General features: G+C 40.4%; 1 protein-coding gene across 2 annotated transcripts in view; it reads left to right on the top strand.

Moving 5' to 3' along the window:
- The first annotated feature begins 4250 nt into the window (after positions 1-4250).
- Positions 4251-23797, top strand: part of pappa2 (pappalysin 2) — a 64847-nt gene continuing 45300 nt past the window's right edge. Inside the window, exons 1-6 of one of the 2 annotated variants that reach the window (XM_014190627.2) lie at positions 4251-6809; positions 10697-11756; positions 17672-17820; positions 20806-21099; positions 21492-21684; positions 21923-22053. In XM_014190627.2, coding sequence (XP_014046102.1) covers positions 5834-6809; positions 10697-11756; positions 17672-17820; positions 20806-21099; positions 21492-21684; positions 21923-22053 — 2803 coding nt within the window. In that variant the 5' untranslated portion in view covers positions 4251-5833. The remainder of the gene's footprint in view (positions 6810-10696; positions 11757-17671; positions 17821-20805; positions 21100-21491; positions 21685-21922; positions 22054-23797) is intronic. The other variant, XM_014190625.2, reaches the window with a different exon arrangement.

The following is a 23797-nucleotide window of genomic DNA, read 5'->3' as shown; positions in this document are numbered from 1 at the left end:
CTCATGATGCCATCTATTTTGTGAAGAGCACCAGTCCTTCCTGCAGCAAAGCACCCCCACAACATGATGCTGCTACCCACGTGCTTTGCGGCTGGGATGGTTTTCTTCAGATTGCAAGCCTCCCCCTTTTTTCTCCAAACATAACGATGGTCATTATGGCCAAACAGTTCTATTTTTGTTTCATCAGACCAGAGGACATTTCTCCAAAAAGTACGATCTTTGTCCCCATGTGCAGTTGCAAACCGTAGTCTGGCTTTTTTATGGCGGTTTTGGAGCAGTGGCTTCCTCCTTGCTGAGCGGCCTTTCAGATTATGTTGATATAGGACTCGTTTTACTGTGGATATAGATACTTTTGTACCTGTTTCCTCCAGCATCTTCACAAGGTCCTTTGCTTTTGTTCTGGGATTGATTTGCACATTTCGCACCAAAGTACGTTCATCTCTAGGAGACAGAACGCGTCTCCTTCATGAGCGGTATGACGACTGTGTCGTCCCATGGTGTTTATACTTGCATACTATTGTTTGTACAGATGAACGTGGTACCTTCAGGCATTTGGAAATTGCTCCCAAGGATGAACCAGACTTGTGGAGGTCTACAATTTGTTTTCTGAGGTCTTGGTTAATTTCTTTTGATTTTCCCATGATGTCAAGCAAAGAGGCACTGAGTTTGAAGGGAGGCCTTGAAATACATCCACAGGCACACCTCCAATTGACCCAAATGATGTCAATTAGCCTATCAGAAGCTTCTAAAGCCATGACATAATTTTCTGGAATTTTCCAAGCTGTTTAAAGGCACAGTCAACTTAGTGTATGTAAACTTCTGACCCACTGGAATTGTGATTCAGTGAATTATAAGTGAAATAATCTGTCTGTAAACAATTGTTGGAAAATTACCTGTGTCATGCACAAAGTAGATGTCCTAAGTGACTTGCCAAAACTATAGTTTGTTAACAAGAAATTTGTGGAGTGGTTGAAAAATGAGGTTTAATGACTCCAACCTAAGTGTATGTAAACTTCCGACTTCTACTGTATATATGACTTCTTTCAGAGAGTGTAATAGTTGACCCATGCCCTATAACCAATTTGTAGGAATTGTCAACGGGCAGGGCTATCTGTGATTGACTGTATGACAATTTCAAAACACATTTGTACAGTGTGTAAGGGCAGTGTTCACCAACCATCCTCCTGGAGATCTATTCTTCGGTAGATTTTCACTCCAACCATCACATAGCACAACAGATTCCGCCAAGTATGTTCTTGTTAAGAAGCTAAGTGTAATAATGTGGGTGCAATAAGTATGAAATACTAACTCTTCCATCTTTCCTGTCATAGGATGTGATTATAGTTGACTATAGTAATGTCAGTGTTGGAGAAAGCTTGTGATGACAATGTAAATAAAACCGCTACTTGATTCTATTTTATACCATCGATGACTACTCTGTTGCTTCTCTATACCTCCTATTCGATTATGTTTAGCTAACACCCTCTTACTTTCACCATGATCTGTTTTCCTCTCAAAGAAACACCTTGAGCACATGTAAAACAAATACTTACAAACTTTCATTCTAACCTTGTTTACGGACTGTTTATTATGTTATGTAAATAACTGACAAGAGAATTTATCTTGAATGACAACAACCTTTCATTGCAGTCTGGTTTCTTTGTTCAATTTTCAACAGCAGAAAACATAAAAAATGTGTAATTGAAGAGTGTTTACGCATATATTGTTTAAATAAGTTAAAATCTCCAGTATCATCACAAAGTCTATTTCATAAAATTATTAAATAGACTTTGTGATGATACTGAAGATTATACCATATAATCTGACGTCTATTCATTGCAAAATGCAATGAGTATAGGCCAGGATGGTCCACCATGCAAACAGGCTGTTCTGGCCCTGCATCTTCTGGTGACCTATTGAAAACTGTACAACAATGATATAGCAAATTAAGATCCATTATGTATGCTTTCTGTAATGATGACATGACAAGGTAGCCAACTCACCTATGGAAGTTCATTGTTTTCAGGGTCCAATTCCAGCTCCAACTGACAGGTAGAATACGATGTGCCTTTGTTGTTGTTTTTTTTTGAAGGGTTGAAGGGTTGGGCTCTAGACCATCCTATCAGCCAATCAGGGCTGTGAATGTAAATATCACATTTCATATTCAAATATTTTTCCTAACAGACTGAGCAGTTCAGTGGCTTAGGGAAATAAATGATTAAACATATATTTTTGAGTTATATAAAAAAAAATAAACACACACAATGAATTATTAGACATAAAGTGATGATTTAAAAATAGAAAGACTGCATGGGGGCTTTAAGTTACATTTACCTCCAAACAATTGTGGGCCCCCTCTTTCATTTTCTACCAATGCTCTTGAAAGGGTCCCCCCTCCCCCCCCCTCCCTCTCTCCATTTGTCCATCCAGCACATCAGGTTGGATTTTCCCCCATTCCTTTTCTGGTCACTCAGATAGGGGTTGGGGTTGGGCAAGCTCAAATGAAGGATAATCTCCTAGAGGTCCTTTGCAGTGGGGGATGAGGCCCGGCAGCAGCCATTCACTTTTTTTTACACCGTTGCAGCTGGATCTCAAAGCACTTTGATAAAAAGCAGGAATGTTTTGCAGGCAGATCCTCAGGCTGGTTGCGGAATTCTTGCCTCCCACTGTTAGGAACCTTTTTACCCCTTAAGGGGCCCCTGCCATAACCGCCAGTTGCTTCTAGCTGGGCTGTTTGCAAATTGAACCTGACAAAAACAGTGGGGGTGAAAAAATGGGTGCGTTTAGACGTAAAACAGCTGCAATTCTACGTTTTGATCAATAAAGAGGTATGATTTCTAGTAAGTTAGTTACATGAGTGATATGGTACAAATTCATTACTTTGCGAGCTCTGTTGGACTGGTAGCACACACACCTGCACAGCTGAAATATTTTATTATTACAATGGCATTGTTCACTGTGAAAAAATACATTATAGCCTAATCAGTAAGAATCTCACTCAAACTAACTTGCAAGGCTGCATGCAAGCTGGCTACTACGTGTTTGTTAACCAATTGCTTAGTTGCAGGAAAAATTGAAATAAGCAGAATTGAATAAAGAAACTGTAACAAAATGAGTTTGTTCAAATCTAAAGAATCATGTCACCCGCCCCACGCAATATTAGTGGTCGAAGTGTCGACAGGTGATCGTGATCAGGTCACGATCAGAAGTGAGCATGGAGAGATGGTTCAGGGACTTCCTATAGCAGACCCGTAGTGTCATTCCTGAAAGATTGATAGTAGAGTGGACCACAATCCCATCAATATGGCCAATGCTAAGCAGCTTCAATATCCAGATACAATTACAGTAGGCCTATTTACAACAGTTTTGAAACCATTATCATCTAATTTGTTAGTTACTTGGTCTTATCAAAGTTCTAAAGAACAGTTCATTCCTGGACAACAGGTCCATGAGAAGAAAACCCACAAATTCAACCACACATAATGGCAGTAAAAAAAAATGAAGGAAAAAAAGGGGCCAACCTAAGGGCCCCACATTTAATAAGATGTACAAGTCCATTTTTGTAGTTGAATGTCCTATCTCAAATAGTATAATAAGGCAAAGTCATCAACACAGTTACCTTTAGAGAGACTCCCACATAAGATTATGCATATATTCCTCATTAAAGTTAAAGCCCTTCTTACACTATTACCGTGGCAACAAGCTAATTCATTTCAAGTTTGGGACATGGTTTATATTAGGCAAGTTACAACTACATGCAAGTGGTATTTTCCATTGCAATTAGAGTTGACTTGGCAAATAAATCTCAAGATCAGAGTAAAATTGTTTTTGTTTATCTTATGTATTAATGCTGTAAAAAAAAAAGAGGAAGTAAAAAAAAAAAAAACTCAGGTTTCTGCTGTAGAGGTTTTCAAGCGTCCTCAAGACCCCCAACTCTGGTTTGCTCAGTTTGCAGGTGCATCACATTATATAGCACTAGTGATTCCAAGCATGAGCACCCCTAGTTTTTATAATACCAACTTTACCTGCATACATAACAATTTAGGCTATGTAGGCATGCTCGTTTAAATTCCACTGAATTAAATACATAGGTTTATCCTTTGTGTCTGTAAACTACTTTTCTCATGTGTCAAGCAGATGTGTCGTGTGTGAGAGAGTGGTGTTCAGATGGTGTGAGACTCAGACAGAATCACTGTTTAGTGGCTGTTGTGCACTAGCCTATTCATAAAAGTGCCTCAAAGAATACCGTTAAGGAGGACGGACAGTGCATACAACTCGACGTCAACTGTGTGTAGAGTGACTGCCTGAATAGTGAGGTTTACTTTCCTCACTTACTGTATGTGTGTAGGGGCAGGGTTAGTGATGTCAGTCTGAAAGTAACAGATAAAACGTTTCAGCGCGTTGTTTTGATCTTGTGAATAGGCTGTGGAAGAGGGCGAGACTGGCGGTTCATCAGCGCAGAAAATATATTAACAATTTCAAATGGGGATACAAGAGGACTTTACGCGCGCTTGAAGGTGATTTAACGAACTATTTTTCTTTGGAGAGTCTATTACCAGGATCAGCATTTAGTCTGATTCCCATTTACTTGCTCTCATCTCTTGTCTCATACCTTGTATTGTCACTTTGCAACTAAATGCAGAGAAAGGAAATAGCAAGTAAAAGAACAATAGACAATAGTTTATGGTTAGCTTACTTATATTTCTGCCATTGTGTCGCCTAATGACTGCATTTAATTTAATTTCACCTGAGGTTAATCTTTCAATAAAGCTTACCTTTACTGTATATGACTTTACAGTATAGCCCTTGCATTATTAATATTGTCTTAAAAGCATCAGCCAGCTTGTTCATTATTTTTGGCCACCCCTGCATTCTACTCACTGGGTGAATGTTAGGTTAACAACAACGGGCACTATCGAAAACAGCGCACAAGGGGGAGATTGGTGGCAAGACCTGAAATAACCTTTATTTTGCCAGGTATGGATGAAAACATTGAAAGCATTACTTGAATGGGCCTATACTGAAAGAAGATAAAGAGAAAACCCACCAGTGACAATAGAATTCCCACTGAATTCTTTGGACAAACACGTCGACATATTTCAAAATTTCATTCAAAATTCTAAATTGTTGCTGCAAATACAGTAGCCTAATACAGTAGTTTCATCATTTGTGTTCAATCAGGCGGCATCATGGCAGGCTGCTCTGACCGTCACTTTCCTTAATAGGCATGACCCGTTTACAGTGTAGCAGGTTTCAAAGGCGAGTTGATGTGATGCGCGCAGGTGAGGCTAGATGTGAGTCAAGCTGACGTTTTCCTTTGACCGGTAAAATAGCCAGAAGCTTTTATAAACCATATATAAATTGAACCTCAATATGCAATAGCCTGAAGATTTTGCGCTGTCAACGTAACATACTGCTACAGTTCCCCCCTTTGAGTGCATTCTATTTAGCGGCGTTTTGAAGTCTAGAAGTAAAACTGGCATCTGAGGAAAATAGGCGCGACAAACCTGCCTTGTAAACACATGTGAATTAAAGTGTTAGTCTAAGTAAATGTTTAATAAAGGGCATTGAATGCAGTGCACTAAATAGACCAGCCCAAACCAAAATAGGCAATTGCTTATGCAAAACATAGGCTATCTGCTTAAAAAGTTTTAATCCTTGGATTTATTTTAATACTATTATTTTAGAAATATACAGAGTTACCCAGTTATCATTTAATGGAATATGTGTTTTAATCAAATCGGATCTTGTTGCTAGTGTATTCAACTTTTATATCGTAGAAGGAATAAACTGAAAACATTCCAAAACATCAATTCCAAATCTAAACTCCAAAATGTTGTGTCTCAGACTACTGGCTGTTGTCCTCATAATGATCAACACATGGTTGCTAAACTCTGCTCAATCAGATCATATCCAAAAGTACAAACGCACATTGGCTCAGAGAGCTGACAGTGAAGTGGCTCACTTAGCAAGTGAACAGTGCAGGTCCACTAGACAGCCGAGACAAGTAACATTCTCAGCATCAGTTCTACATCTCCCTCCAGTGGCTCACCCAAGGAGATACACCACAAGGCAAAGTGGTCTCTATCATATAGGTCCTCTTGAGAAGTCCTCTTGTTCAGGTGGGTGCAATTCTGATGCTAATTCTAACCCAGGACTGCATAGTGCCTCTCATTGGGGCAATGGTGAGAAGAAGGTTAATCAGGGAAACTCGGAGGCAGTGCTACCCAAAGACAAGGAGGAGAGACATGTTAAGAGTATGGGGATGGTCAGTTCTCCTCACCTTGACTCCAGTAGAAAGCCTCCCAGTCAGCCTGAGGTGACAGTGGATTCAAACAGTGACAATGACAAACCAGAGGTTGATGGTGTGCGCTCTGAGGGCCCACACAAGCAGTTGCCGCTCAAGAAGCAGCAGAGAGTTACGGCTGACATGCCCACCTTCCACAGAAGGTTCCGCCGTAGCCCGGCAGTCTCCAATGGTGAAGACAGTCGGGCAGCTTTCCCTGAAAGCATAGTCAACTCCCGGGGGATATTCTCTACGTTTCGACAGCACAGTGACTATTCTGCTGAGAGTGAGGACTACCCTGGGGATCAGGAGGGACCACCTAACGCCGGCCCCGCCAGAATCTTGTGGGGTGCCCAGATCCCAGATGTCCACCCTAAGTGGATGTCTGCTTTGTACTTTAATGGACAGAAGGAACAACTGAGGGTCAATCCAGCAGCTGGTATTGAGCTTCCTCGGGCCAAGTTCAGTGTTGAACTGTGGGTCAAACCAGAGGGTGGGCAGACTAACCCAGCCATCATAGCAGGTGAGAGATATTCCACAAAAGACTCTCTCTGTGTGTCTCTCTGTGTGTCTCTCTGTGTCTCTCTCTCTGTGTGTCTCTCTCTCTCTGTCTGTCTCTCTCTCTCTCTCTCTCTCTCTCTCTCTCTCTCTCTCTCTCTCTCTCAGAATACACTGCAGACACAATTTATCTTGCATTTCAGACTTAACATGTCTGGGTTTGTTTAATTCATTATTAATATATTAATTTAATGGTTACATTTAATTGTTAAAGTGTTAAAATTGTTAAAAAGGATCAAATTCAATGACATGGTTGGGAAGATGAGAGGAATTGGGAAATCAGCCGTTATGTGGTGCAAATGGGTTATTAAGGGGTGAAATTCCGCTGGGCACACCACGTAATTTTAACGTAGAAATGTGGGTCATTTTTGGGCGAGACATTGATCAATGAGATTTTAACCTTTATTCACCACTCAATAAGACAGCCAGGAGTATGTTGAATTCCCAATGTTATCACTATGCTTTCAACCATCTAAAACCACAACCAAATTCCAATGGGGAAAAAATTTTTTGATTTTTGGTTTAGTTGTCATCTAAATGTGTTATCACTGGACTTTCAACCATTTAAAAGCACAAAAAAGTTCAAATGGGAATACAATGTTAGATATTTTGTATTTATACAACAACTTAATGTGTTATTACTGTTCTTCATCAAATAGCACAACCAAATTACCTGGATTGTAGTTTACATTAAAAGTACATAGTGCAAATGATCAATGCAGTTCGAGATTCTACACAGATATTTATACTGTGTAGATCTCAGTGGAGGCTGCAGTGATGAGGACCGCTCATACTAATGGCTGGAATGGAGCGCATGGAATTGCATCATACACATGGAAACCATGTGTTTGATGTATTTGATACCTCCTCAATTAAGTTTCCACCAACCTGTGGTAGATCTCCACAGACCTGCGGTAGATCTCCACAGACCTGCAACCTTTGCATGCTTTCTTGAACATGCATGCTTTCTATAATTACATACTAATACTGTTCTAGTTACTGTTATCTCAACATGTGGCCATTGATGCGTTACTAATTTTAAGGTTAAATAAAATGTGTTTGTAAGATAGCCTTAACTATAGGCTATTTACTGTATTACATAAGTCTTATCGAAATGTTAGGTTGACAATGCAACCAAATATCAAGATTTAAAGGAGATGTATCTAATCCTTGGATAGTTTAATCAGAGCCACTGCCTTAATCCTATTCTTTAACTTTTATTTTTGGTTTAGTTGGGGATGTGAATCCAACATCTCATAGTTAACATGTCGACAAGTTAATAGGCTATTTACTGTATTGAAAAAGTGAATGTGAATTTTGTTTGGTTGTCAACACAACCAAATATTAACGTTTGAAGGAGATGTATATTTTGTGCCACTGACTTAGTCTGACTTTAATTCCAGTCTACAAATGAATAATTGATATGTTGGAATCGCATCTCTATCTCAACCAAAAATCTAAGTTAAAAATAGGACTAAATCAAATCAAATCAAACTTTAAAGGCACGTTAAATAAAGTTTGATTTGATTTAGTCCTATTATTTAACTTAAAATGTTGGTTGAAATGGAGGCTTGAATCTAACCTATTCATTATTAACTTGAAGATTACATTTAACATCAACCAAAGCTTAAAAAACTCTAGGCCTGTAGATAAATCTACTCTCCAATAGGAAGTGCTGCCCAGCCAATAGTTTTTTTCTGATAATGGATATAACTTTGACGTTCTGACGTTGTTTCAAAGGTACAAATCCAACATATTTTATACCAGGTTTGTATTAAGTTGAAAATAGGTTACCACGATGACATAATTCTGTGGTTGAAAGTTCACGCTCAAAACAACAGTTGATGACTTTTTGCAAATCCAATGTATTTTCCACATAATGTAGATTCCATGTCACAATACGTTGACAAATGACGTTGAAACAACGTTAGTGGCCGCCACCTGCAGGCTTGTTGTTTTGACGTCACGTTTTGAGAGGGTTAATGCTTAGTCATAGGCTACCCAGCAAATATATCCATAGCCACATGTGATGAAAAGTTCAATTAATACATTTTAAGTTGTCCCAATCATTGGATTAATATCAAAACTAAATTCCTTTTTACAAGCCTTGAAGTTTTGCCGTTTCCGCTGCTGTCTGTGAGGTGGGATAAATCAAAGATGTCTAGTCTAGTTTAAAACTTCAAACAGGAGGAGTAAACTGAATTGCAAGGTTTATGTGGAGGTTCAATATAGATAAAATTGTTATTGATAGTGTAATCTCCTCGTATCCTGCAGGCAATATACCCACTCTAGTCCAACAGCAGAATAAGGCTAAGGCTTGAAGGCAATATGATATAGGCAATTCATTATTCATTATTTCACTGCATGAATGTAGAAAATCAAGAAAAGAATCACAGTATTATTTGGATTGGGATGTAATTTATTGAATGATGTGGGAAATAGCCAGGATCAATGATTGAACCAGGGACCTCTCATATGTTAAACTAACATGCTACTGAAAGGGGTTAGGCAACCACAAGTCCACAAGAGCCACAATGCCTGCAGGTTTTCATCCTTGTCTTTTAACCAGGACTGGAGGAAGCAGCTGGGTACAATTGCTCAATTAAGGCCAGGATTCAATCCGATCGCGCTTTGTCAGCTATGTGCCATTTAAAGGTCATTTTCCGGTTGAACCGGCATATGCAGCGTTTACCGTGAATGCGGTCGCCGCGAACGCGGGTACAGTGCCTTTAAAAAGTGCATAGCCTACATGTGTGATCAGATTGAATCCCTGCCCAAGAATCATCGAGAATAGAACCCCCCTTACCAACCTATCTATCTATGCAATTGCAATTCTGAAAATAGCAACACTTAATAGTTGTGTTTAGTAGGACTGTAGATACACTCTTAGATAAAATGGTTCCAAATGGGTTCTTCGGCTGTCTCCATAGGATAACCTTTTTTTATTCCAGGTAGAACCATTTTTGGTTCCAGACAGAACCCTTTTGGGTTCAATATAAAAACCCTCTGTGGAAAGGGTTCTACATTGAGTCCAAAAGGGTTCTCCCTGGAATTAAGAGGGTTCTCCCTGGAACCAAAACGGGTTTTTCAAAGAGTTCTGCTAGATAGAACCTTTTTTGCTAAGAGTGAAGCTACACTCCTCATTTGGGAAGTGCTCATGTTTCCACCTCCTTTCAGTTTCCCTTTTTATTTTATTTGTATATCCTCGTCACATGTCACTTATATTCATCATGACCTACAAGCTTTGGCCTCAATCTTTAGTGACCCTTATGTGACATTACACAAATGAGTTTATTCCACAATTATATTATCACATATTTTTTCTATTAAAATAATTAATTCCTGAACTGGGTTTGATTGGCAAAATTAACATTTTAACAGATCAATTACAGACTAGTTTTATCCTCTACTCGTATAAATCTGCCTATCTACTGTTGCCAGATAATAATACAGTATCAAAACTTTTACTTGGCAGAGATGCTGTGTTGTAACCACTACTTTGAGTGAATTAAATGCTTAACCATGATATTGGCCAACCCTCCTGAGGGATATTTTCATACAATTTCCCAGCTTTCTTTTCAATATCCCAAAAATGTCCACGTTTTTGTGTGTACAGTGTGTATGGAAGGAAGGTGAAGGGGTTCCCTGACCTTTAGCTGTCCCGGCATAGAACATCTGGAAGCCAGATGTGAGTCTCTCTTTCTGAAAAACAGCTGTGAATTCAGTGCCTTCGTTTAGGGAAATACCTTCAACCCCTCAACTCTCTGGGTAATTTGGCTTTAATTACATTGGAAGAGGATGCTCAATGTTTATGCCTTTTTACAAAATAATATTTGTCTTCCTTTTGTGTAGGGGTTTTTGACAACTGCTCCTACTCCCTAAGTGAGAAAGGATGGTCAGTAGGTATTCGGACAGTAGAACCCGGGGGGAGAAAAGATGCCAGATTCTTTTTTACACTTCGTACCGACCGTGCTCCCAAAGCAACGACTATCTATGGGCATCAGCGCTACCACCCTAACTCCTGGACTCACCTGATGGCCAGCTACAATGGTCACAATATGACCCTCTACATAGATGGTGCCAAGGTTGCGGAGAGCCGTTTGCAGTCTGGTAACCTCTACAGCCCGTTCATGGAGACCTGTCGAACACTTCTTCTCGGTGGGGACCAGTCAGACCTTGGGCACAACTTCCGAGGGCACATTGGGGGCATTGTGTTATGGGTGCTTCCTCGCACTCACGAGGACCTCCTGAAAGGGCGCTCTCAGATTGATAAGAGGGAACCAAACCTCGCTCTCTGGGCTGACTTCTCTGAGGTAGAGCAACATTGGAGTCCTCATAAGGATGGCTACCACCCATCCATAGTCATTATCCCTATCCCTGAGCTGGAACATGTATCCCCCTTTGTGCCCCCTCCCTGTGGATTAACAGCCTGTGACAACACAGACATCATCCTCGGCTACAATAACCACTGGCAGCTGCGCACAGAGAAGAGGATCCGCTACCGCATTGTCAACATCTGTAACGACGACGGAAGTCATCCCACCGTCTCCCAGGCCCAGATCCAGCAGCAGCACCAGGCACTTGTCGAAGCCTTCCGGTCCCACAACATCAGCTTGGAGCTGAGCACGCATACCATCCAGAACACATCTCTACGCCAGCGCTTCATCCTAAGCAACTGCTGGATCAGTAAGATTGGTAACAGGCACTGTGATGCGGAGTGTGACCACCCACTGACGGGCCACGATGGTGGGGACTGTCTGCGCCTGGGGCCCTGCTACAACTGGAAGAGGAGGGACGGGGTCTGCAACACAGAGTGCAACAGCATCCACTATGACTTCGATGATGGAGACTGTTGTGATCCGGAAGGCACGGATGTCTTGAAGACCTGCTTCGACCCAGAGTCCCCAGACAGGTGAGATATTTTCTTAAACATTTTTTGGGGCAGGAATCCTCAACCCTGCTCCTGGAAATCACTGGTCTATGAGTTTTTCCTGTAAAACTTTACATTAGGTACTCTTATACCTGTGCTCTTATATCTGTAATTACTTTAGTAAGTAGGAAAAAAATATGAATAGTTGCTGCGTTGGGCAGTTGTCCCGTTTAGATATACAGTAGTAATGAGTCACAAGCAATACCTTTATGCATTTTGGGGTGCAGAGCAATCTTCTATCTAATATCAAATTAAATTAATCTGTTTATAATGATGTTCTTTACTAGTTCTGCCAAAGAAAAAAATGGGTTTTGTCTCTGTCATCCTTAGCCTTCCTTAGCTACCGCAACCAAAAATGTATTTTGCTGCCTGCCCCTGTATTTATGGGACTTTGTGCATGTTGTGAGTTTTTAACGATAATGACGGTAATGATATTGAGGCTCTACAGAGACCTTGGGAGCTTAACGCCTAATTAGCGATATCTTGATTTACTAAAGAGGCCTTAAGTGTCTGTCTTCAAGGCACACAAATTTAAACTCTGGAACAGTTTCTGAAAGCAAGTGAAACTGGGAATGGAAAGAGAAGCCAAAGTATACAGTTATTATGGCTAAACAATGAAAGCAGAAGTCTCCTCCGCTCCGTTCTATTCATTTTGACAGGCAGGCTTATTTGCGTTTCAAACAAAATGCATGATGTATTGCCATAATATATTTTTTGTTTAATAGTGCACAGCATGTAGGTAGAAATACTAAACTTGCGTATGTTGTCTGATCCATTTCACAGATGTGAGAGATCAATAGACCATCTATATACATATAAAGTTTGGACACACCTACTCATTCAAGGATTTTTCTATATTTGTACTTTTTTCTACATTGTAGAATAATAGTGAAAACATCAAAACTATGAAATTAAACATATGGAATCATGTAGTTGGTTACTACATATATGGAATCATCGTGTAGTAACCAAAAAAGTGTTAAACGTGTTAAATTACAAAATATATTTAATATTTTAGATTGTTCAAAGGAGCCAGCTTTTGCCTTTATGACAGCTTTGCACACTATTTGGCATTCTCTCCACCAGCTTCACCTGGAATGCTTTCCCAACAGTTTGAAGGAGTTCCCACATATGCTGAGCACATGTTGGCAGCTTTTCCTTTACTCTGCGGTCCAACTCTTCCAAAACCATCTCAATTGGGTTGAGGTCATGTGACTGTGGAGGCCAGGTCATCTGGTGCAGCACTCCATCACTCTCCTTCTTGGTCAAATAGCCCTTACACAGCCTGGAGGTGTGTTGAGTCACTGTCCTGTTGAAAAACAAATGATAGTCCCACTAAGCGCAAAACAGATGGGCTGGCGTATTGCTGCAGAATGCTGTGGTAGCCATGCTGGTTAAGTGTGCCTTGAATTCTAAATAAATCACTGACAGTGTCACCAGCAAAGCACCCCCACACCATCACACTTCCTCCTCCATGCTTCATGGTGGGAACCACACATGCAGAGATCATCCGTTCACCTACTCTGCGTCTCACAAAGACACAGGGTTTGGAAGAAAAAATGTCACATTTGGACTCATCAGATCAAAGGACAGATTTCCACCGTTCTAATGTCCATTGCTTGAGTCTCTTGACCCAAAAAAGTATGTTCTTATTATTGGTGTCCTTTAGTAGTGGTTTCTTTGCAGAAATTCGACCATGAAGGCCTGATTCACGCAGTCTCCTCTGAACAGTTGATGTTGAGATGTGTCTGTTAACTCTGTGAAGCATGTATTTGTGCTGCAATTTCTGAGGCTGGTAACTCGAATGAACTTATCCTCTGCAGCAGAGGTAACTCTGGGTCTTCCTTTCCTGTGGCGGTTCTCATGTGAGCCAGGTTCCTCACAGCGCTTGATGTTTTTTGTGACTGCATTTGAAGAAACGTTCAAAGTTCTTAACATTTTCCGGATTGACTGACCTTCATATTTTAAAGTAGTAATGGACTGTCATTTCGCTTTGCTTATTTCAGCTTTTACCAAATAGGGCTATCTTCTGTATACCACCCCTACCTTGTCACAACACATCTGATTAGCTCAAATGCATTAAGAAGGAAAGAAATTCCACAAATTCACTTTTAACAAGGCACACCTGTTAATTGAAATGCATTCCAGGTGACTACCTCATGAAACTGGTTGAGAGAATGCCAAGCGGGTGCAAATCTGTCATCAAGGCAAAGGGTGGTTACTTTGAAGAATCTGAAATGTCAAATATATTTTGATTTAAACAAGTTTCTAGTTACTACATGATTCCATATGTGTTATTTCATAGTTTTGATGTCTTCACTATTATTCTACAATGAAAATAGTATTTTATACAAAGAAAATAGTATAAATAAAGAAAAACCCTTGAATGAGTGGGTGTGTCCAAACTTTTGACTGGTACTGTATAGCTCAGGAGGTTGGTTGCACCTTAAATGGGGAGGACGGGATTATGGTAATAGCTGGAGTGAAATGAGTAGAATGGTATCAAATACATGAAACACATGGTTTCCATGTGTTTGATGCCATTCCATTTACTCCATTCCAGACATTATTATGAGCCGTCCACCCCTCAATAGCCTCCACTGATTATATATCTTGATATACTGTGCATTTCCGAGCTTCCTATGCGTTGCAAAGTATCATAGACTGCTTAAAATGAGCTACAATTTCCTGTAGATTATATACAGTTTACATACACTTAGGTTGGAGTCATTGAAACTCATTTTTCAACCACTCCACAAATTTCTTGTTAACAAAATATAGTTTTGGCAAGTTGGTTAGGACATCTACTTTGTGCATGACACAAGTAATTTTTCCAACAATTGTTTACAGACAGATTATTTCACTTATAATTCACTGAATCACAATTCCAGTGGGTCAGAAGTTTACATACACAAAATTGACTGTGCCTTTAAACAGCTCGGAAAATACCAGAAAATGACGTCATAGCTTTAGAAGCTTCTGATAGGCTAATTGACATCATTTGAGTTAATTGGAGGTGTCCCTGTGGATGTATTTCAAGGCCTACCTTCAAACTCAGTGCCTCTTTGCTTGACGTCATGGGAAAATCTAAATAAATCAGCCAAGACCTCAGAAGAAAAATTGTAGACCTCCACAAGTCTGGTTCATCCTTGGGAGCAATTCCCAAACGCCTGAAGGTACCACGTTCATTTGTACAAACAATAGTACGCAAGTATAAACACCATGGGATGACGCAGCCGTCATACCGCTCAGTAATCAGATGCGTTCTGTCTCCTAGAGATGTACATACTTTGGTGCGAAAAGTGCAAATCAATCCCAGAACAACAGCAAAGAATCTTGTGAAGATGCTGGAGGAAACAGGTACAAAAGTATATCTATACCCACAGTAAAACGAGTCCTATATCGACATAACCTGAAAGGTATGTCAGCAAGGTAGAGGCCACTGCTCCAAAACCATCATAAAAAATCCAGACTACGGTTTGCAACTGCACATGGGGACAAAGATCGTACTTTTTGGAGAAATGTCCTCTGGTCTGATGAAAGAAAAATATAACTGTTTGGCCGTAATGACCATTGTTATGTTTGGAGGAAAAAGGGGGAGGCTTGCAAGCCGAAGAACACCATCCCAACCGTGAAGCACGTGGGTGGGAGCATCATGTTGTGGGGGAGCTTTGCTGCAGGAGGGACTGGTGCACTTCACAAAATAGATGGCATCATGAGGAATAAAAATTATGTGGATGTATTGAAGCAACATCTCAAGACATCAGTCAGGAAGATAAAGCTTGGTCGCAAATGGGTCTTCCAAATGGACAAAGACCACAAGCATACTTCCAAAGTTGTGGCAAAATGGCTTAAGAACAACAATGTCAAGGTATTGGAGTGGCCATCACAAAGCCCTGACCGCAATCCTATAGAAAATTTGTGGGCAGAACTGAAAAAGCATGTGCGAGCAATGAGGCCTACAAACCTGACTCAGTTACATCAGCTCTGTCAGGAGAAATGGGCCAATATTCATCAACCTTATTGAGGGAAGCTTGTGGAAGGCTACCCGAAACGTTTGACCCAAGTTAAACAATTTAAAGGCAATGCGACCAAATACAAATTGATTGTATGTAAACTTCTGACCCACTGGGAATTTGATGAAAGAAAGAAAAGCTGAAATAAATCACTCTCTACTATTTTTCTGACATTTCACATTCTTAAAATAAAGTGGTGATCCTAACTGACCTAAGACAGGGAATTTTTACTTGGATTAATTGTCAGGAATTGTGAAATACTGAGTTTAAATGTATTTGGCTAAGGTGTATGTAAACTTCTGACTTCAACTGTATATGTTAAATTGGGGTTTATATTTTCATTTGAAGCAATATTGTTGCTGAGATTACCTGGACACTAATAATACATTTGGAGTGCAGTCAGTCAGTGTGTTGTTTTGCACAGTGAGGGAGGGATGGTATTTGTACTTTAAAGAGCAACAACAGCAGCTAAAAAGCCAGGTCCCTAGACAGATATAAAATTAAGTGTGAGGAAGGCATGAGCGTAGAACTGACTTCTGATTTATAGCTTGCAATGATGTAATCTCTCTTTATTACTTGCCAAAGTTTTTCCTACCCCTTACCCTTCACTAAAACTGTATGAATTGCGAATCCACCAGAGATGCAAATGCTTCATAAAACAGGGCTCTCTGGAATATCTGCAGCGCAGGTCTTTAAAAGGCTCTTGACCTGAGCTGGTTGGAAAAGTGCAATCTGTTGACTGCAATCCAGAGTTTTAGAATAATTAATGCAGGGATGACATTTTGATGGCATCTGTGGAGTGTACAATTTTATCTTTGGCTCTGGGATTTTTGGTATTTTTCTGTTTGAGTTATGGTCCAGGTATCTGCAGCTCGGCAATAGAACTCAATCCCTAGCCAATTTCTGTCACTACACAAATGTGTTGTTCAAGCAGACAGAGAGACAGCCATGAGGAATGGCCAGGTACATGAAGATTTTGGCAACATAAGAAAGTGAAAGGAAAAACGAGGAGGACATTTTAGCCATTAATGCTGGGATATTCCCCTGCTGCTGAGGGGATCCAGAATTGGTGGTTTGAATCCGTTTGCAAGGCAAACTGGGTGGTTCTCAAAAATCACTTTTTCTCCAACAATGAAAGAATCAGAGTTTAAATGAAGCATGAACAGAATGGAAAAAAGATACATGGCCTTTGAGTACGGTTCTACAGTCCCAGTTCAGATTATCCAAGAAACACAGATGATTTTGAACATAATTCTATAAAATTTGTGCGGTATAACACTTATTTAAGGAAGTAGGCAATGTAATACCCCCTTTCCAGATGTATTTTTTTGGAGTGCCAGTGTTGTAAGAAGTTTGTTTATGAATATTAGACTTCTCAACAGACTGAATGTTGTCCAAAGCTATACTGAATGGATTATATCAACCAAAACAGTGCTTCAACATGTAGAATTCAACATAAACAATCAATGATTTATTAAAAACAATCCATCTGTATGGATTATATGTTATGAATATGCATTATGAAGCTCATTTGACTTAATGATAAATTGGAGCAGATTGGCACAGCTTTTGCTTGTTTAATGAAACTTGAATGTAAGGCAGGCTACACTTGGTCAGTTCTTGGGTGGTACACATCCAAGAAACAGTAGGGGGTTCAATTAATGGGCTAGACTATTTGGCAGGTTTCAAAAGGGCATTTCAAACGAATGGGCCAGTGATAGGTGCAAAGGATTTCCTGCTATAACAGCATAAAAGAAAACTTACGTGACATATTCTAGAGTAAGGATTGTGAAAACAAACTGTCAAATTGACCCAGATTAAAAGCAGGGAATGTAAGAAAAAATAAATGCTAATGCCATATACTTCTTCTCCCTGCTGCAGAGCCTATATGAGTGTAAAGGAACTGAAAGAGGTGTTGCACCTGAGCAGCACAGACACCCTCAATGTTTTCTTTGCCAACAACTCAGCCCGTGAAGAGTTAGCAGGGGCTGCAACCTGGCCATGGGCAAAGGAGGCCCTCAACCATCAGGGTAAGCTACTGCTATACCCCTTCCTTCTGTCTTTACCTGAATCAAACACAAAAGTCATTGAGCTACACAATCCCTTCAAAATGATATGCATGCTAAAACATGCCAAACTGGATTACATTAACGTCCACTGGATTGTGGTCAGTAAAAGTTACACCAAAGTAAAAAGCAGAAGAGGTGCAGGTAGGCATTGCCCTTGTCTTCAAAATCTGGTTAAGATTCTCTCTCTCCCCCTCTCATTCTCACTCTCCCTCCCACTCGTTCACTCTCTTCCTTCTTCACTCTCCCCCTCACTATCCTCATCTCTTGCCCTCCGCTCTTTGTTCTCAGTATTAGCCGTAACAAGATTAATGAGCCTTAATCCTGGGTATAAAAGAAAACACTTGTAGCGTGCATAGATTTCCCGGCAGATTGCCTCCTAATCATTAGGGCTTTCCACTGTAAAGACAATCCCAACAACAACCAAACAAAAACCATAAATGCCAGGGTAATGCCTTTTTGCCATTTATACATCGCTGCCAGCCCATTTGACTGTTTAAGTACTCATTAAAGCTAAGAGTTTTCTCCTCACATCCAGCTCTTTCATAAATCCAAACTTTACCTGAAGTGGGAAGGTCTTTTTCTAATTGGTTTGGCTGGTATTATTTTGGCTGTGTATTACTAAAGAAATTGCCCTACCAAATAAAAAAAGACTGTACTATGTTACAGTCAAGTTGCTTCTTGTAAATTATCCTTTAGTCTTCTATTCTCTTCTGTGTATTCTCTTCCATCTACTGAAGAGCTTTAAATCACTCACAAAGAGTGCTTGGCCGGGGAGTGAAACCCCTTTAAAGTATTATTCTCTGTTCAATCAGGTTTGTTGTTGTGTTCCCTCTGGGTTGTGTCTTACCTCCTGGCACATTCATTATGGGCCCTGGGGATGGCGTGCGGAGTATTCCAGCACAGATGTCCTTTTCTTCGTCCTCAGGGTTGAACTGCATCAACAAGCCAGTCAGTGTTTTGGGCTGGGCTTTCTCTGATGTGTCCCTGATGGACCGTCGTCTTGCAGGTTTCCCTCCCCTCTTTGAACCCCACAGCTCCCAGAATTGAGGATATTTCACTCAAAGCCATGAATGATACGGGGAAAGACGCAGTGGTGCCACGACTGTAATAGAGAAGAGAGACTTTGTAGTGTCAGTTGTGTAGTTACTTTTCACAGTCTTATTTTGTAACAAACTGTCAAGCTTGTATATCAGATGACACAGGAATATATATAGTGGGGTCCGAAATGATTGACACCCTTGATAAAGATGAGCAAAAATACTGAGCTATATTGTATGCTCAAAAAATTGGGGAAATTGTATACTTTTATACTTATACAATTGCTTAGAGAAAGAGGTTTTGTAATACTTTTTACAAGTAATACTTTTTTCTCTCAAAAAGGTAGGGTTCAAAATCATAAAATGAATTCCCTTCAATACCTCAATACCTTGTGAGAATAAGGGCACTGAGCCTTATTCTAAAATGTTTTATGAGTTGGAGAACACAGTGGGAGGGATCTTAGACTCTTCCTCCATACAGAATCCTTCCAGATCCTGGATATCCTTTGTCAGCACTTATGGACTGCCCTGTTCAATTCAAAGCACATGTTTTCAATGGGTATCAAGTCCAGAGACTGAGATGGCCATTGCAATGTGTAGATATTTTTTAACCAATTGACCATTTATTTGTGTATTTTGATGTGGGTTATTGTCTTGCTGGAAGATCCACTTACGGCCAAGTTTCAGCCTCCTGGCAGAGGCAACCAGGTTTTTGGTTTAAATGTCCTGGTACTGGGTAAAGTTCATGATGCCGTTGACCTTGGCCCCAGGACCAGTGGAAGCAAAATAGCCCCATAAGATCAAAGTTTCAAATCCAAGGTGAGGTATTGAAAGGCATTGAAAACAGGGGTGTCAATAATTTTGAGAAAAAAGTATTACTTGTTAAACAACATCTCTTTCTCTGAGCAATTGTATTAGTATAAAATAAAATCATTTCCCAACTTGTTTTGCATATAATATAGCTCAGTATTTGAATTATTTATTTTGTAAAGTCACTTTTGCTCATCTTTATCAGGGTGTCAATCATTTCGAGCCCACTATATGTTTACCCAGACCTGATGATTTATGTCTTAGGACAAACCATGAGAACCTTTTTAATGAGTCCCATCAGGACTTACGGTCAGGAAGTCTTCATCTGACAAGAGGATCCTCTACCAATTAACTTCAATTGTACCAGAAAATATTCTCCACCGAAGTGAATGTTGAAGCAGAACCCTGAAATACATCTGTCAATATTTACAGGTTATAAATGTGCTATTAAAGTGAAGTTGTCTCAACGGCCCAGCGGATGTCCTCACAAATTGAATAGTGTTTCTAATTAGAAAACAAATAGCATTTTTATTCTATTCCAGCTCTTAAAGTTAATAATGGGCAATAACCACTGCTTCCATATTCCATAAATTACATCATAAGAAATTATGCAAATTATTTCTGGGGATAGCACTATACTTGTTTCATACATGCTGAGTTAAAACTGCTGAAGGGTTGCCTCATGTCTAAGTTGTTATAAATGTCACATCGTTTAAGGTTTTTATGACATTAGTTAGTTATAAAACCAAATGTTACATGTTATTATTCAGAAGCTTGTCAGACAAAATGTGTTTGATTGTTTGCTTGAGATGGCAAGCTTGACTAGCTAGTAAATAAACACACAAAAAACATTGACACAGTGAATGAAATAGACATAAATAGAGATTGTGTCTGATTCATCTTCGCCCCAAAAAATGTATGTCCCACTGTGATCATGGAGCTAGATCCATCGTCTGGGATAGAAGTTATTTACGGGCTCTAAGAAATACCACCTACTATTTGGGAAGCAACAAAGGCAGACTATTTCAGCTATCTCACCACCTGTTGAGTTTTGTTAGAGTAGTAACATGACAACGATATCATCCGATCCTATCCACAGGTGGAATGGTGCTCAATCCATCCTACTTTGGCACTGTCGGACACAATAACACAATGATCCATGAGATGGGCCATATCTTTGGACTGTATCATGTCTTCAAGGGGGTCAGTGAGCGGGAGTCCTGTGATGACCCCTGTCAGGAGACCACTCCCTCCATGGAGACAGGAGACTTATGTGCAGACACAGCTCCTACACCAAAGTCAAAGGCCTGCCATGACCCTGGCCATGTAAACGACACCTGTGGGATAACGCTCTACCAGGACACACCGTACAACAACTACATGAGTTACACAGGTAGGTCTACTGTAACCTCTCTGCAATGCTGTCAACATAAGCTAGGCTGTATCCCAGTTCATCCCTTCATAGTGCACTACTTCTGACCAGGCCCCTATGGGCCCTATGGGCCCTGGTCAAAAGTAGTACACTATAAAAGGAATAGGCTTCTATTTGGGACACATCCCTAGAATGAGGCTGTGGTGCTGTATTCCTACTGCAAGACCACAAAGGTCTACTGTATATACAGTATTAGCTTACGTCCAAGTGTATTGCATTTGGACTAGGGATTGCATAGTATTGATAATTCATCCACATCAAACTTGAGTGATCAAAATTCTCTTGGCTGTTTAATGTTAGATGATTTCCGCTGGGAACATTGACTCTACTCTACTTTCACTTCTTCTCCTGAGATGATAACTGCACCAACCATTTCACACCAAATCAAGTGGCTCGGATGCATTGTTATATGGATCTAGTCTACGGGAACTGGCTGAACGGGAGAAGGCCCACCCCCATCCCTCTCAAGCCCATGGTGATTGGACAGAGCTCAGACTCGGTCTCCATTCATTGGCTTCCACCTGTAAGAGGGCCACTTCATCAAAGGTAGAATAATTGTGTAGCTACATTTTTTCCTCATATCAACAGTAATGAGATAGGATGCATCCCAAATGGTTTCAATTCCCTATGTAGCTCACTACTTTTAACCAGTGCCAATAGGGAGGCCATAGTGCACTATAAAGGGAATAGGGTGCCATTTGGGATGCAGAAATAGATATTCATGAATGATTATGACAATTTCAAATATTTTCTGATACTTACATTTGAGCGCCTCTATTGACAGTTCTCCTACAGTGGACAGTGTAAACTGCAGGGACTGTGAGGCAGATGGTGTGTTCCATCAGTATGCCTATGAGGCCACCTCCCCACGGGTCTGTGACTCCTCCGGATACTGGACACCTGAAGAGGCTACTGGTCAGTATTTTTCTTTAGTCACTCATGGGCCTGTGTGGCTCAGATTGGTGGCGCATGCCACTTGCAACATCAGGGTTGTGGGTTCAATTCCTGATGAGGCCACCACAAAACAAAATTTATGCATGCACCTCTGTAAATACATTTGGATAAAAGTGTCTGATAAAAGCCATATACTATGATAATTACATTGGCCACTAGTAAACAGTCTAGGAAATAAGTCTCAGAGCTTGCACACTCAGTGGCATGTCTCTGACACCCAAAACACATAATAAAGTAGGCATGTATTCATTGTCTGAAAAAAATTACTTTATGATTTTAGTGTCCATTTTGAACATACACAAAACATTCAGTTACAGTTTAGTTTCTGCCTTTCTGTGGGTAAGGTGCGTGCAAGGATAAAGACTGTCTGGAGAAAAATACGATAATCATTAAATGATAATTGCCAGGCTAAATAACTTATTTTGTTTTAGCCATAAGAAAAACACGGTGCTTGGCAGGGTCAACTTTTGGTAATGTTGGGTGCTGTGGAACATTAAACTGTCATAAAAACTATGTGTCCTGTAGAGCTTTGAAACCTTATGCTTTATGTAACACTTCCCTATTACCCCAATCAAGATTCTTTGAGTGTACAGAAGCCCAGTCTTTTGACATGACGTGTATAAAACGTTTAGAAAATTCTACGAAAATATGCGGAAATTCTCAGATGGAATTTATGCATTGAAAAGAGATAGAGAAATCAAAATCAAGTTAGAATTAAATCAAATGTTATTTAGCACATGGTTCATGAACAACAGGTGTACACTAACAGTGAAATGTTTACTTACAGGCCCTTCCCAACAATGCAGAGAGAAAAATATAGAAAATATTAACACATTGAATAAATACACAAAGAGTAATGATAACTTGGCTGTATGCACAGGGTACCAGTACCAAGTCTATGTGCAGGGGTACGAGGTAATTGAAGTAAATATGTACAGTACATATACTGTAGGTAGTGGTAAAGTGACTTGGAAACACGATAGATAACAGTAGCAGCAGCATATGTGATGAGTGCAAAGAGAGTCAATGCATATAGTCCAGGTAGCTATTTGGTTAGCTATTTAGCAGTGTTATGGCTTCGGGGTACAAGCTGTTCAGGGTCCTGTTGGTTCCAGACTTGGTGCATCGGTAACGCTTGCCATGCGGTAGCAGAGAGAACTGTCTGTGACTTGGGTAGCTGGCGTTTTTGATAATTTTTAGGGCCTTCTCCTGTCACCACCTGGTATTTAGGTACTGGATGGCAGGGAGCTTGGCCCCAGTGATGTACTGGGCCGTACGCACTTCCCACTGTAATGCCTTGCAGTCGGATACCATGCAGTTCCCATACCAAGCGGTGATGTACGCAGTCAAGATGCTCTCAATGGTGCAGATGTAGAACTTTATGAGGATCTGAGGGCCCATGCTAAATATTTTCAACGTCCTGAGAGAGAAGAGGCGTTGTCGTGCCTTCTTCACAACTGTGTTGGTGTGTATGGACTATGTAAATCCGTTAGTGATGTGGACACTGAGGAACTTGAAGCTCTCGACCCCCTCCACACAGCTCTGTTGATGTGGATGGGGCGTGCATGGCCCCTCCATTTCCCTTAGCCCACAATCAGCTCCTTTGCTTGTGCTGATGTTGAGGAAGAGGTTGTCGTCCTGGCACCACACTGGCAGGTCACTGACCTCCTCTCTATATGCGGTCTCGTCGTCAGCAAACTTAATC

Source organism: Salmo salar, chromosome ssa03, assembly GCF_905237065.1.
Source record: "Salmo salar chromosome ssa03, Ssal_v3.1, whole genome shotgun sequence".
In the NCBI taxonomy this organism is placed as follows: Eukaryota; Metazoa; Chordata; class Actinopteri; order Salmoniformes; family Salmonidae; genus Salmo; species Salmo salar.
Note: the sequence above shows the minus strand (reverse complement) of the source record. Positions and strands in the feature narration are given on the sequence as shown.